Raw genomic sequence first — 16,816 nt, 5'->3', positions numbered from 1 at the left:
AGGCTCATCAAATGATGTGCATTTAAAGGCCTTTTTTAAAAGGCTGTTGATGGCTATCTAGTTAACGTTAGCTAGCTATTTTTTTTATGAGGGAGGGCGAGGTGGACATTTTCACCAATTGAAAGCTAGTTATGCTATGCACACAACAATAAATGGAAGAATCTTTAATAATCACTTAATGTTAGTCTGTTTTCCCGCAAATAGCTTCTTTAGCAATTTTAGTTATGTTTATAGCTAGCTAGTAATTGACTTCCTGAATGACAATCCATATTCGATTATTTCGGTGTGCCGCATTCAAAACAACTGGGAACCCCGAAATTTCCGACTTCATGCCGCGTTAACCTAATATTCGAAAAATCCTCCCCTAATTTGCTAAGAAAATCACTTTGTATCGACGTGCCATGAAAGAGAGACCGAGGTAAAGTTGGTTTTATATTCACACATTCAGACATTCAACAGAGATTTGCCAAAAGCCATTTAAAAATCAATAACTAATTCACTGTGTCACATAATCATCAAGCTGATTTATTCCATAAATGTCTGGCATACCTTTAGAACCTTTGTTTTGAGGAAAAATTCCAGTTTTGAATTGATATAAAACACATAACATCTATGAAATTTAAAGCTAGTTGAAGTCAGAAGTTTACATACACTTAGGTTGGAGTCATTATTTTTTTAACCACTCCACAAATTTCTAGTCAACAAACTATAGTTTTGGCAAGTCAGTTAGGTAATCTACTTTGTGCATGACTGTCACATTCTGACCTTTAGTTCCTTTGTTTTTGTCTTAGTATGGTCAGGCCGTGAGTTGGAGTGGGCAGTCTGTTTGTTTTTCTATGTTGGTTTGAGTTCTGCCTAGTATGGTTCTCAATCAGAGGCAGCTGTCAATTGTTGTCCCTGATTGAGAATCATACTTAGGTTGCCTGGGTTTCACTTTTGGTTTTCACATTTCCAGAAAATGATGTCATGGCTTTAGAAGCTTCTGAAATGCTAATTGACATCATTTGAGTCAATTGGAGATGTACCTGTGGATGGATTTCAAGGCCTACTTTCAAACTCACTGCCTCTTTGCTTGACATCATGGGAAAATCAAAAGAAATCAGCCAAGACCTCAGAAAATAAATTGTAGACCTCCACAAGTCTCCTTCATCCTTGGGAGCAATTTCCAAATGCCTGAAGGAACCACGTTCATCTGTACAAACAATAGTATGCAAGTATAAACACCATGGGACCACGCAGCCGTCATACTGCTCAGGAAGTAGACGCGTTCTGTCTCCTAGAGATGAACGTACTTTGGTGTGAAAAGTGCAAATCAATCGCAGAACAACAGCAAAGGACCTTGTGAAAATGCTGGAAGAAACAGGTACAAAAGTATCTATAGCCACAGTAAAACAAGTCCTATATCGACATACCCTGAAAGGGCGCTCAGCTAGGAAGAAACAACTGCTCCAAAACCGCCATAAAAAAAGCCAGACTACGGTTTGCAACTGCACATGGGGACAAAGATCATACTTTTTGGAGAAATGTCCTCTGGTCTGATGAAACAAAAAAATAACTAACTGTTTGGCCATAATGACCATCGTTATGTTTGGAGGAAAAAGGGAGGCTTGCAAGCCGAAAAACACCATTCCAATTGTGAAGCACGGGAGTGGCTGCCTCTTGTTCTGGGGGTGCTTTGCTGAAGGTGCACTTCACAAAATAGATGGCATCATGAGTTAGGAAAATTATGTGGATATATTGAAGCAACATCTTAAGACATCAGTTAGGAAGTTAAAGCTTGGTTGCAAATGGATCTTTCAAATGAACAATGACCCCAAGCATACTTCCAAAGTTGTGGCAAAATGGTTTCTGGACAACAAAGTCAATGTATTGGAGTGGCCATTACAAAGCCCTGACCTCAATTCTATAGAAAATTTGTGGTCAGAACTGAAAAAGCATGTGCGAGCAAGGAGGCCTACAAACCTGACTCAGTTACACCAGCTCTGTCAGGAGGAATGTGGACCAAAATTCACCCAACTTATTGTGGGAAGCTTGTGGAAGGCTACCCAAAATGTTTGACCCAAGGTAAAGAATTTAAAGGCAATGCTACCAAATACTAATTGAATGTATGTAAACTTCTGACACACTGGGAATGTGATGAAAGAATGATATGATATGTTACAAATTCCAATTTGTTGTGGCTAACGTTAGCTAGGTGGCGAAAAAATTGGATTTTTGTTCAATTGCTAAATTGACTTTAAAATGACATGCATTTCACTGTAGAGCCTCTAGCCCTGCTCATAAAACCTTATCCAACCTTTCAGTTCCACCACCCACACATGCGATGACATCACCTGGTTTCAATGATGTTTCTAGAGACAATATCTCTCATCATCATTCAATACCTAGGTTTACCTCCACTGTATTCACATCCTACCATACCATTGTCTGTACATTATACCTTGAAGCTATTTTATCACCCCCAGAAACCTCCTTTTACTCTCTGTTCCAGACGTTCTAGATGACCAATTCTCATAGCTTTTAGCCGTACCCTAATCCTACTCCTCCTCTGGTGATGTAGAGGTGAATCGAGGCCCTGCACTGCCTAGCTCCACTCCTATTCCCCAGGCGCTCTATTTTGATGAGTTCTGTAACCATAATAGCATTTTTTTCATGCATGTTAACATTAGAAGCCTCCTCCCTAAGTTTGTTTTATTCACTGCTTTAGCACACTCTGCCAACCCGGATGTTCTAGCCATGTCTGAATCCTGGCTTAGAAAGACCACCAAAAATTCTGAAATTTTCTTCCCTAACTACAACTTTTTCAGACAAGATAGAACGGCCAAAGGGGGCGGTGTTGCAATCCACTGCAAGGATAGCCTGCAGAGTTCTGTCCTACTATCCAGGTCTGTACCCAAACAATTTGAACTTCTACTTTTAAAAATACACCTCTCTAAAAACAAGTCTCTCACCGTTGCCGCATGCTATAGATCACCCTCTACCCCCAGCTGTGCTCTGGACACCATATGTGAACTGGTTGCCCCCCATCTATCTTCAGTGCTCGTGCTTCTAGGCAACCTAAACTGGAACATGCTTAACACCCCAGCCATCCTACAATCTAAGCTTGATGCCCTCAATCTCACACAAATTATCAATGAACCTACCAGGTACCACCCCAAAGCCGTAAACACAGGCACCCTCATAGATATCCTAACCAACTTTCCCTCTAAATACACCTCTGCTGTTTTCAACCAAGATCTCAGCGATCACTGCCTCATTGCCTGCATCCGTAATGGGTCAGCGGTCAAATGACCTCCACTCATCCCTGTCAAACGCTCCCTGAAACACTTCAGCGAGCAGGCCTTTCTAATCGACCTGGCCGGGGTATCCTGGAAGGATATTGATCTCATTCCGTCAGTAGAGAATGCCTGGTTATTTTTTTTAAATGCCTTCCTCACCATCTTAAATAAGCATGCCCCCTTCAAGAAATTTAGAACCAGGAACAGATATAGCCCTTGGATCTCTCCAGACCTGACTGCCCTTAACAAACACAAAAACATCCTATAGCGTTCTGCATTAGCATCGAACAGCCCCCGTGATATGCAACTTTTCAGGGAAGCTAGAAACCAATATACACAGGCAGGTAGAAAAGCCAAGGCTAGCTTTTTCATGCAGAAATATGCTTCCTGCAACACAAACTCAAAAAGGTTCTGGGACACTGTAAAGTCCATGGAGAATAAGAACACCTCCTCCCAGCTGCCCACTGCAGATAGGAAACACTGTCACCACCGATAAATCCACTATAATTGAGAATTTCAATAAGCATTTTTCTACGGCTGGCCATGCTTTGCACCTGACTACCCCGGTCAACAGCACTGCACCCCCCACAGCAACTCGCCCAAGCCTTCCCCATTTTTCCTTCTCCCAAATCCAGTCAGCTGATGTTCTGAAAGAGCTGCAAAATCTGGACCCCTACAAATCAGCCGGGCTAGATAATCTGGACCCTTTCTTTCTGAAATTATCTGCCGAAATTGTTGCCACCCCTATTACTAGCCTGTTCAACCTCTTTCGTGTCGTCTGAGATTCCCAAAGATTGGAAAGCAGCTGCGGTCATCTTCAAAGGGAGGGACACTCTTGACCCAAACTGCTACAGACCTATGTCTATCCTACCCTGCCTCAGCCACAGTCAAGGTCCTAAACAATATCTTAACCGCCATTGATAAGAAACAATACTGTGCAGCCGTATTCATTGACCTGGCCAAGTCTTTCGACTCTGTCAATCACCACATCCTCATCGGCAGACTTGGTTTCTCAAATGATTGCCTCGTCTGGTTCACCAACTACTTCTCTGATAGAGTTCAGTGTGTTAAATCGGAGGGTCTGTTGTCCGGGCCTCTGGCAGTCTCTATGGGGGTGCCACAGGGTTCAATTCTTGGACCGACTCTCTTCTCTGTATCCATCAATGATGTCGCTCTTGCTGCTCTGATCCACCTCTACGCAGACGACACCATTCTGTATACTTCTGGCCCTTCTTTGAACACTGTGTTAACAACCCTCCAGGCGAGCTTCAACGCCATACAACTCTCCTTCTGTGGCCTCCAATTGCTCTTGAATACAAGTAAAACTAAATGCATGCTCTTCAACAGATCGCTGCCTGCACCTGCCCGCCTGTCCAACATCACTACTCTGGACGGCTCTGACATAGAATACGTGGACAACTACAAATACCTAGGTGTCTGGTTAGACTGTTAACTCTCCTTCCAGACCCACATCAAACATCTCCAATCCAAAGTTAAATCTAGAATTAGCTTCCTATTTCGCAACAAAGCATCCTTCACTCATGCTGCCAAACATACCCTTGTAAAACTGACCATCCTACCAATCCTTGACTTCAGCGATGTCATTTACAAAATAGACTCCAATACCCTACTCAATAAATTGGATGCAGTCTATCACACTGCCATCTGTTTTGTCACCAAAGCCCCAAATACCACCCACCACTGCGACCTGTACGCTCTCGTTGGCTGGCCCTCGCTTCATTCTCGTCACCAAACCCATTGGCTCCAGGTCATCTACAAGACCCTGCTAGGTAAAGTCCCCCCTTATCTCAGCTCGCAGGTCACCATAGCAGCACCCACCTGTAGCACGCGCTCCACCAGGTATATCTCTGGTCACCCACAAAACCAATTCTTCCTTTGGTCGCCTCTCCTTCCAGTTCTCTGCTGCCAATGACTGGAACGAACTACAAAAATCTCTGAAACTGGAAACACCAGCTGTCAGAGAAGCTCACAGATTACTGCACCTGTACATAGTCCATCTTTAATTTAGCCCAAACAACTACCTCTTTCCCTCCTGTATATATTCATTTTGCTCCTTTGCACCCCATTATTTCTCTCTCTACTTTGCACATTCATCCACTGCAAATCAACCATTCCAGTGTTTTACTTGCTATATTGTATTTACTTCACCACCATGGCCTTTTTTGCCTTTACCTCCCTTATCTCACCTCACTTGCTCATGTAACAGTATAACTTTAGACTGTCCCCTCGCCCATACCCGGGCGCGAACCAGGGACCCTCAGCACACATCAACAGTCACCTACAAAGCATCGTTACCCATCACTCCACAAAAGCCGCGGCCCTTGCAGAGCAAGGAGAAACACTACTTCAAGGTCTCTGAGCAAGTGACGTCACCGATTGAAACGCTATTTAGCGCGCACCACCGCTAACTAGCTAGCTATTTCACATCCGTTACACTCACATTGTATATAGACTTATTTTTCTACTGTATGTTTGTTTTACTCCATGTGTAACTCTGTGTTGTTGTATGTGTCGAACTGCTTTGCTTTATTTTGGCCAGGTCGCAATTGTAAATGAGAACTTGTTCTCAACTTGCCTACCTGGTTAAATAAAGGTGAAATTAAAAATTAAAAAATGTAATTGACCACAACCCTGACAGAAGCACACATAACTGTGGTGTTAATAATCATTGAGTATTCAGGCAATATAAATCATATAGTAATAAAGGCATACATTTGCAAAAAACATATGCTTGATAAAAAAGATATCACACATCAATGTTGTAATATCAAACATTACAATAATGTCAGTCTTTGAAATCCAAATCAGTTTAATCGTCACTTGTGCCAGATACAACCTGTGTACCTATTAGAGTGAATTGCTGTCATAGTATGTATCTAGTATCTCTCATAGTAGAATAATAAAATAGAGTAATGATAATAGAGCAATAACTAGGGTTGCAAAGGGCTGGAATTTTTCCAGAAATGTTCCATGGGAAGTTAAGCCCGGGAAATGTGGGAATTTTGCTTAAATTCATCAAAAAAGTTAGCTTATAACAGTGAACCTGTCATGTTCGTAATACAAAGGAGACCAAGGTTCAGCGTTGTATACATACATTCTTCTTCATTAAATAGAATGAACACTGAACAAACTTACCGTGAAGCTATATGAATAGTGCAGACAGGAAACTAAACATAGAATAAGATCCCACAAACACCAAAGAGAAATGGCTACCTAAATATGATCCCCAATCAGAGACAACGATAAACAGCTGCCTCTGATTGGGAACCATATCAGGCCACCATAAACATACAAATCACCTAGACAATACAAAACCCCTAGACAATACAAAAACCCCTAGACAATACAAAAACTAGCGTACCCACCCTAGTCACACCCTGACCTAACCAAAATATAAAGAAAACAGAGATATCTCAGGTCAGAGCGTGACAGTATCCCCCCCCCCCCTAAGGTGCGGACTCCCGGCCGCAAACCTGAACCTATAGGGGAGGGTCATCTACCCTCGGTGGCGGCTCTGGTTCTGGACGCCGCCCCCCCCACTTTACGCTGATCCCTCCGCCTTTGTAGAACCGGACCATGGATCATCATCGGAGGCTCTGGACTACGGATCATCGCTGCATCGCCGGAGGCCTCGGAATGGGAACCGTCTCTGTAGACCCCGGACTGCGGACCGTCGCCGTATACCCCGGACTGCGGACCGTCGCCATATACCCCGGACTGCGGACCGTCGCCGGGAGCTCCGGAATGGGGACCGTCGCCGGGAGTTCCGGACTATGGAGGCGCACTGGAGACCTGATGCGTGGTGCCAGCACTGGTGGTACCGGGCTGAAGACACGCATCTCAGGGCGAGTGCGGGGAGGAGGCACAGGACATACTGGACTCAGGAGCCGCACTGGAAGCCTGGTGCGTGGGACCGGTACAGGTGGCACCGGGCTGGTGACACGCACCTCAGGGCGAGTACGGGAAGCAGGCACAGGACGTACTGGACTGTGGAGGCGCACTGGAGATCTGGAGCGTAGAGCTGGCACAATGCGTCCTGGCTGGATGCTCACTTGAGCACGACAAGTGCGGGGCGCTAGCACAGGATGCACCGGGCTGTGCAGACGCACCGGAGACATAGTACGCAGAGCCGGCGCAGGATATCCTGGTCCAATGAGGTGTACTGGAGACCAGGAGCGCTGAGCCAGCACCATCCGTCCTGGCTGGATGCCCATTCTAGCCCGGCAAATGCGATAGAGCGCACCGGGCTATGAATGCGAACTGGAGACACCGTGCGCATCATTGCATAACACGGTGTCTGACCAGTCACACGCTCCCCGCGGTAAGCACGAAGAGTTGGCTCAGGTCTCCAACCTGACTCAGCCAATCGATCCCAGCCATCTGAGCAGTGCACAAGCATGCTAGCCTTCTCCTCAGCCACAGCCTTAGAGACTAGGGATAGCTCAGAACCACATGCTAGAGTAAAAAGTAGATGCAAACATGATCATTTGGGGGTTTTAATACATTTTTTTCACAGGTTATAGATACCTAATAAGAATGTTTAATTCAAACATAGCAACACAAAGGAGATGGCTACATGGAAGGATGTCTATTACCTTAGCTAGAAACACTCCAGCATCCATCACAGCCTTGATGTGACGCAGCCAACCAGAATTCTCCAGTCCCGTCAAGTAGTCACTCATTGTTGGAGACTTCATAGCACACACTGAAAATAGACAACTAGGCACCTTATAAACTGGAGGATTTGTTAAGCATGAACTTTGCCTCGTCTTTTCATGCTGCAAAATTACTTGAGTTTTACACACAAGTATATGATTAATAAATAAAAACCACTACACCCAAAGATTATGGTTCATCCCTTTTTATGTGAGACCAATGATAGTAACCTTCTAGAAGGTTCTGCAGGCTGTTTCTCATGACATGGATATTCTCGATGCCCACAAACTGAAAGCAGATGTTTGAGTCGTTGTCCTCTTTCTCGTATTCCTTCCCTGCTGCTCTATTGGCCATGGTATTAAACTTGAAATAAAAGAAAGGCAGGACAGTTTGGGTTAGGGTTGAGCAAAATACAACAGAGGGGAAATTAGCAATACATTTATCTTAAAATGTGGTTCTTACCTTAGGTCTGGTATCCACCATACACGAAGGTGCTTTTGGGATTAGCCCAGCTGATTGCCTGTAGCATCGCCTCATCTTCTACACATCGAACATTTAACCCAGACAGGGGCTGGCTACAACGGCAAATGGCAGCCTGGTATGTGAGAGGAAAACCAGAACAGCGTCACCATGAAGTGCATTTGGAATGCCTTTGTAATCATTAACATATACTGTAAGTATAGCATGAGCAGAGATGAGTCGCTGACCCTTGCATTAAATAAAGGAGAGTCTGAACTTACATTACTTTGCTTGTGGAAGTAGGAGAGAGTAGGAATGCACCCTCTGCTCCTGAATTTGGCACTCCCCAAGACTGTGCCCTTGCTTGCAGTTTTAGGAATGCCCAGTTCTGAGTGATATGTGCTGCAAAGCTAAGCAATCCATCAGAGGGAACAAAACATTTATGACTATAACAATAGCCATGAAAACATGTGCATAGAATTGAATTGAGAATTGGTCAATTTACCTCATAGTTCTTGTTGAATTCTGTCATTTCCCAAAACTCGTTGGGCAATCCCATTCTTTTGAAATTCATGGCTGAGTCAAAGCCCCAACCATGTCTTCTCTCATCTTCGTCTTGTTTTGGGTTGAAAAGAAAAGAATACAAATCGTCCACTTGCCTTATAAAAAAGCCCAATGTTATTGTAGGTAAGAATTTTATGAATATTCACAATGATCACAATCTTGTTTTCTCCAAAGTGTAATGTTAAAGGAGAGTTGATCTGGAAGTCTACTGTAAGTACCTGGTTGGGAGAGTCTGAGCAGGGACTGATACACATTCTGGCAGTCCCCCCACTGGGAATGACAAAGTGAGCCACATGGAAATTCTTGCAGGAAATGTGAAGCGGGCATCCTGTGGCTGTAAGAGGGAGTTTCTCTACTGTAGCTATGAGATGGTGTAAAACCTGGTTATGAGTGAAACAAAAACTATTAATCTTGATTCCTGGCTTTTAAGTCTCTTACCCCTACTACTTCAAAGTTGGCAGAAACCTGGATAAGTGTAGGCGTAATCAGTGAGGCACTTACACACCAACTAAGCGTACATCTATCCAGTGCCTTCATAGCTGTGAACATCAAAGGGGTACATGGTTTTAGAAAGGGCCAGGGGTGTTTTCATAGCACGTACATTGGCTCTCACCCCTTGCCATGATATCTGAACAAATGTCATACCCATGTTTCCTTGCAGGTGTTACAGGATGTCTCCACAAAGATGGGATGGGTTCCTGTGAGATAGAGAGTGCCAGTGGCTGGCTTCTTTGCAATGTATCGCTCTAACAATTTCACTTCTTCCACCTGTCATTTCAAATAAAAATATATATCTTAGGCCAGATTGAGGTTCACAGTCAGTTCTCTGAAAAACAAATATCAGCAGGTGAATGAATGGCTGAGAAATATTTCCAAGCACAGGAAATCCTGGAGACCTAGAGGTTCCAACACAGGGATCACAGACAGAACAATGAGCCAGATATTTCCCCAGATGCATAAGTGTGAAGCATCCATGTTTCCACTCACTACTACCAAATATGGTAATGAGGAAGCCCAGTGGCCAGCAGTGGTAGAAGATGATTTCTGGCTGACATTATGCAAATGTTCTCATCAATAAAACATTTGATCTCAAAACTGTACTTTTCTGTTCCCAAAACTAGAATATGTTACAAACAGAGTGGAGTAAGTTTGGTAGATGTTACCCTTTGCCAAAGCAATAAAATGTAGTCATTCATTGTAAATCAGAATTTGTTCTTCACACACATACACACACACACACACACACACACACACACACACACACACACACACACACACACACACACACACACACACACAGACAGAACAGCTACTCTGAAGTGAGATACATTTTGCTCTGACGTGAGCATGTGTAATAGAGTAGCTGTTCCCTAATGGAATATGCAAATTCATGCTAGAACACTCCAAGGGATCTCGCTAGCTCGTGCTTGGTTCTTCCCACTAGGACTAATTTGTTCTCATTGGACTCGACAGGTCGTTGTTTACCTTGGGTTAGTTATACATTATTTTCAGGGATGTAATTTAGTTATCTAGCTTGTAGTGACTGTGTTAGTCTCATGAAACCCAGAGCCATGTCTTTCTAATACATTTCTCTGATGACACAGCTAGCAAGCTACTAACTTAAACCAATGCCCAAACGACTATAAAATACTTAATAGTTAGCTAAATCAAAGAACAAGTAGACGAGTCAGTTAAAACTCCCCTAGGAAGTTAAACTGGCTAGTGAAGTTAATGTTCGCGTAGTTGCAAGCTAGTGGTCACTTACCTTTGGCGTTAAAATGTGCTCCATTGTCCTATGCCGAGAAATGGATGCTGGTCTAAACCATATACAATTTTTCACAGCTACTTTTTTCTTATAGTCTTTTGCCATTTTCCGAGGAAACGATTTTGCACGTTAAGCAATTTTGTGTCCTTGCCGAGCAAAAACGGTGGATGCGTTCCAGGTCGCCTTATTTGTGGGGAACTGTAGACGACGAATTAAGGCTGCGTTTACACAGGCAGCCAATTCCAATATTTTTCCACTAATTGGTCTTTTGCCCAATCACATCAGCGCTGATCTGATTGATCAAAAGACCAATTAGTGGAATAAGATCAGAATTGTCCTGCCTGTGTAAACGCAGCCAAAATTCGTAAAATTTGACAAGGTTGCCGTTTTCAAATCCATGCAGCCATGTGTCATATTTTGCTGCGGTAGGAAAATGTATACAGGAAAATATACCCCTACCACGCACACCGGCATTATTTGGTGTGCCTTTATACAGCATGTCTGGACATTGCATGCACTTGCTGAGACTGATTATTGGCTTGTTCAAACACCCATAACACTTTATTATGTTTTGTGTCTGCTTGCTCTAACATTGTGCTGATATGAGATATTATTGTACAGGTATTAATCATTTCAATTATATGAAATACACCACTTGATTTAAACCATAAGAACACAGAAAGAACATATCCTAAAGCTTTCATTAACAATGTTGACAAAAGGTTATGAATGCATTTATGGAATATCACTTACTGTATTAGAATGTCAAGATGGATATTCTTATTATCATGTGGAGGGCCTTTTTCCTAACCATAACCTAATTCTCCTAACCTGCTATGTTAATTCTCCTAACCTGTTGCGTAAATTCTCCTAACCTGCTACGAAAAGGCAATTTTAACATAAACTGTACTCTATCTAGTCAAAATCGTTAGGGTGAGGTGTTGCAGGGTGGCCCATGATTTGCCTAATTACTTGGGAGGCCCCCCATTGATAGCCCTATTATCATCTGAACGACTCTTTTACTTACCTCCAGATGTATAACCTGATAACTGAGAAAATGTCATTGCTGATTGAAAAATAATACAATTTAGGGCATTGATTGTCCTTTTGTCAAAATAATCACAAATAAAACAACCTGTTGAATTAGTGAATCTGAGTAAATTTACCTTGGGGAGCTCTGTGTCTAATTTGTTACACCAGATTTGTTATATTCTCATAATATATTTGAGTGAAAGAATTTAGTGAATGCTAGTACATGCTTTAAAGTCTAAATGATTCTTCATAGTCCTCAAATACTTTTATTTCAATTTAATTTATAATACTGACTTAACTCTAAACCTGAGCGGCTGGAGAATCCTGGTCATGTCATCATGTTATTAGCAGAGATTAGGTATAGCACAAAGAGAGTAAATTGCAATTGTCTAAAGTGCCTTCCAATTAGCATTCAACAAACAATGCCAGCCAGTTTAGGGTTTGTGATGCTAATTCAGCAAGCTTGTTTCATGGAGGCTGACTTGTTAGTAAATGGCCCTTAACGTTGCAACGGATTTCAGCGATATGGCATATAGGAGATGTATTTTTTCTCCCTGCTCTTGTCTGATAAATATGAATGTGGAGGTTAGGTGCTTATATACAGTGGTGTAAAGTACTTAAGTAAAAATACTTTAAAGCACCATTTAAGTCGTTTTTTAGGGTATCTGTACTTTACTTTGCTATTTATATTTTTGACAACTTTTACTTCACTACATTCCTATAGAAAATAATTAACTTTTTACTCAATACATTTTCCCTGACACCCAAAAGTACTTATATCTGAGTGTTGGAGTGTGCCCCTGGCTTTCCATAAATACATTTTTAAAAATGGGACATCTGGTTTGCATTATATAAGGAATTTGAAATTATTTGTACTTTTACTTTTGACACTACTTTTGATATTTAAGTATATTTAAAACCAAATACTTTTAGACTTTTACTCAAGTATTATTGTACTGGGTGACTTTCACTTTTACTTGAGTAATTTTCTATTAAGGTATCTTTACTTTTACTCAAGTATGACTTCTGGATACTTTTTCCACCACTGCTTATATAAGGACATAAAAAATGTATTGTATCTTGACTGCTATCAATAAGAAACCTGTCACTTTATTATTGCAATACAGCAACAACATTTGATTAGGACAGCTAGGTATTTGATGTCAAAGTTTGATATCATTCAATTGACCTGACTTCTGTTTATTATTGAGAAAGCATATACAAAACAACGTCACTTGGCTACAGCTCATTAGGTAAATGGGAATACAGCACTTCTCTGGGTGTGGTACAGATAGTGTTTGACCTCCTAAATCTAGACTTAAAAATTTGTGGTAAGATAAACAGACTCATTATCACCACCCCAGTCGGCTCCAAGCTCTGACAAGCGTACTGTTTGCACAGTTTGTTTACTCTACCCTGTTGGTTGGGGGTTGAAGGATTAAATGACTAAATGTAATCAGTATTTCTTCTGCCTAGTATCTTACGCTATCCAGTTAGTATAATAATCAGACAGACCAGGCTTAGGCCTACATTGACATAGCCAGTCCATGAAACCCTAAACGGTTAACGCAACCACCACAGTAAATTAGAAGAATATTAAAAGGGCAATCTGCATTTAAAAGAATAACAACGCGTGTCCCCGCCAATACATATCTATGGATGCAAGAACTGACCATCCTAGAAATCAAAATGAAAGTTTTAACCATGTTTTGAGGCTTTATGGTGTTTGTTTACAATTACATTGTTAAAAAAACATTGAGTAAAACAAGGTCACTTTGCTACCATCTAGCAGAGACAGTACAGGTGCATCAAAGCCGGGACAGAAAGACTGAAAAACAGCTTCTATCTCCAGGCCATCAGACTGTTGAACAGCCATCACGCCATCTCCTGTAGTAAGTAAGATTTGTAAGCAGTACTTCTGTAGTAAGTAAGAGACAAAGATAGACTCACTCACACATAACACACAAACACACACAGTCAACGCTGCTGACCCATGTATATATAGACATTAAACACTGGACCGTTTATTTTAGATTGTTTTTCACACTGCATATTCATTTACTGTGATCTCATATGGCTCATTCAAATATATCTACAGCTGCACATTGCATTTTTGTTACACTGTTAATACTCACCGCATATTTATATACTGGATTCTTATTTATATACTGGATTATATACTGTATTCTCATTCATATACTGTATTCTTCACATAGCTCATTCTTATATATCTACTACTGTACATTGCATTTTTGTTTATATACACCGCCTGTATTTATTTACCGGATTCTTAACATAGCTCACTGTAATATACTGTATCTACTGCTGTACATATCATTCTTAGTATATATTTCTGGTATATATACACAGCATGCATTTGGATTACAGATACAGTGTTATTTGGGTTGTTAAATGGATTTGTCCTAACATTCCTGATTTCTTCTTTTTTAGTATTGGATTATTATTATTTGTGTACTTGTTTTACATTTTTACTGCATTGTTAGGAGTTAGTAACACAAGCATTTAGCTGCACCCACTGTAACATCTGCTAAACTGTGTACGCTACCAATAACCTTTGATTTTAGGTTATATTTGGAGTTTTGATGGTGTATGACAGTTGAAGTAAGGTCATGAGGCATTTATAAGTTATATTCTTCAAGAATCAGAGGGTATATTTCATTCATTTTAAAGATTGAAAGTCTACATTGTAGTATCAAACACATGCTCCCTCCCTCCCTCAACTCCTCACTTTATTTTTGTTTGCACTGAATGCAGACCTCTCCATTTTCTTCCAACAACTTTTCAAAGAAATATGCAAGGTAACACATAACACCCAGACCTCACATTGCTATTTTGAATATCTAATTGAGTAAGGCTGGTTGAATCTGAATGAACATTAAAAAAAAATCTCCAGTAGCCTATTAGCCCATATAGTATTGTCTCCTTATCCAAAAGTGCAGACAGGTCTTGCCCTGGGGCAGGCCTACATGAAATTAGCAAAGTAATGTATCAAGCCCCTCCCATATTAGGCACACAATAGGTGTGAGGGAGGGGGACAGAGGATAAAACAGAAGTGAAATAGCCACATACTCACATTATGGTCACAGATCTGCCTTGCTTCACCACTTGACCATTGACTGGATAACATCACTTTTTCATTCATTGAATTGTTGTTGATATTTCATTGACCATTTTCTTCCCAATTGTGAGCATGTCATTGGGCTTTTGATTTGAACTTTTTGAAGCTCCAAACAACTGTTTCACCAATTGGGTGTGAGGGTATTTCCTGTCATACAAGATGCGTTTTTTAATTACTTTATATTTATTTTTCTCTTTGATGCACAAACATATTGTGGCCAGCTCAGGAGAGTATTGCCATGGCTGGTCCGACTCTTACAAGATCTGGCACAAGGGCTTCCAGTGTCCAGAGCAGTATGACGGCCAGGATGCAAAGTACTGCTGTGGGACCTGTGCTCTCCGCTACTGTTGCACGGCTGCGGAGGCGAGGCTGGATCAGAGCTCCTGTGACCTGGAAGAATTTTTTGAATTTGAAAACGATAACACAATCAACATGACACCAACGGGTAAGATTTTGTGTCAACATTTTCTATTTTTGGTTTATTCAACATTTAAACTTTAATGGCTAAATTATCTCTCCCTTGGAAACGTTAAAGTATTTCTGTTAGAAGTAAATAGCAGGCATAGTAATTTTGGTTCAATGTATACAATTCATCGATCGTGGTTTGTGGTTTAGCATTTACATTTTGTTCTATCTTTTTTCCCCTCCAGTACCCGCCTACTTGCCATTTGTGATAGTTGTGAGCACATTTCTGTCCTTTGTGCTACTTGGTACCATTGTGTCCATATGTTGCTGCCAGTGCCTAAAACCAAAGGCACAGGATCGTCAAAATGCATCAGCACCCTTCCAGACCAGCCTGATGGAATCTGGAGGGCCATCTCCAGAGAGCATGACTCCATCTCGCCAGTCTAGTTCCAGCTCAACAGGAAGATCAACCTTGGCACCCCCAAGACAACCAACCACCTCCACTCCTGGCACTGATGTCAACGTAAACATGTATGTTGCGCCTTTGAATAATGGATACCCTGTTTCAAGCACACAGTCTAACCAGTATGTGCCTCATCCGCAGCCCCCTGGTCCATTCTATCAGCCATATCTAAACTATGGGATACCCCCAGAGCACACTATGCTAATGGCTCCATTCTTAGATAACCGCTCAATGTACGGACACCAACTGGTCCATTCCATCCCTCAGACTCCAATGCACACAGAACAGTTGTACACAGGTGTCACAATATGAGGCGATTTTTTGCCACATGACAGTCATTTTTTGAGTGCCCACTTGCCTTGTCTAAGAGTTATTTATGGAATGTTTATTATCCACTGATTTCAGTGTATATTTATGAGTGTAAATAAAATGTATTTTAAACTTTTTTTTGTCTTAAGTCTTAACTCTGATCCTGTAATAAGGATTCCAAACAGTCTAAAATCCCACTGTACTATAGTGACTAATACATAGCATGACAATCATCCCATAGGCCTATATTGTCAAAAGGGTACGGGTACCATGATAGAATGCTAAAACAATAGCCTTCCAATGTTTTGGGCTGCAAACAAGCTTTGTCTTCAGGATGGCCAGAAGATTTGTAGTTAAAGTCTTTTGTGATGTATCCCAGATGTTTTCAAAAGAGTGTACTTACTTACTGGTGTGTGGGGAAAAACAGCGGGAGGGAAGGACAATGGATGGAGGTTGCAATCTCTGAAAAAACCTAGGTAAAGAGGGGATTGTGGTAATCTCTTGAAAATGAGTTGGGGGAAGTGAAGGATAAGTACATAGGAGGGCACAGCTTGGGGTTCAGGGGATGCACACAGATAATCAACTACCTTATGCAGGTCATTAGTGTCAAGGCTAAAAACAGTTTTACATAGGACATTGTGATACAGTAGCCAAGATAATAAGGAATGGGGGGTAGTATTTAGTAAGACATGCACATTTCAAATGATAACAGCCTGTAGATGGAA

At 41.5% G+C, this 16,816-nt stretch overlaps 1 protein-coding gene and 1 pseudogene across 1 annotated transcript; one reads left to right on the top strand and one right to left on the bottom strand.

Moving 5' to 3' along the window:
* Positions 1 to 7,580: 7,580 nt before the first annotated feature.
* Positions 7,581 to 10,907, bottom strand: LOC109892596 (myotubularin-related protein 8-like; annotated as a pseudogene).
* A 3,101-nt stretch (positions 10,908 to 14,008) lies between these two features.
* shisa2a (shisa family member 2a) lies at positions 14,009 to 16,228 on the top strand. The gene is made up of 2 exons (XM_031826522.1): positions 14,009 to 15,359; positions 15,565 to 16,228. The coding sequence occupies exons 1-2, from the start codon at positions 15,074 to 15,076 to the stop codon at positions 16,092 to 16,094; spliced, it is 816 nt and encodes a 271-aa protein (XP_031682382.1). The 5' UTR covers positions 14,009 to 15,073; the 3' UTR covers positions 16,095 to 16,228.
* Positions 16,229 to 16,816: the final 588 nt, after the last annotated feature.

The sequence above is a fragment of the Oncorhynchus kisutch genome, linkage group LG6 (genome assembly GCF_002021735.2).
Source record: "Oncorhynchus kisutch isolate 150728-3 linkage group LG6, Okis_V2, whole genome shotgun sequence".
Taxonomy (NCBI): Eukaryota; Metazoa; Chordata; class Actinopteri; order Salmoniformes; family Salmonidae; genus Oncorhynchus; species Oncorhynchus kisutch.
Note: the sequence above shows the minus strand (reverse complement) of the source record. Positions and strands in the feature narration are given on the sequence as shown.

Bases quoted from the DNA above. Each gene is read 5' to 3' on its own strand.
- shisa2a (XM_031826522.1), top strand. From the start codon at position 15,074: ATGCGTTTTTTAATTACTTTATATTTATTTTTCTCTTTGATGCACAAA. The intron at 15,360-15,564 runs GTAAGATTTTGT...TTTCCCCTCCAG, and splicing joins AATCAACATGACACCAACGG to TACCCGCCTACTTGCCATTT.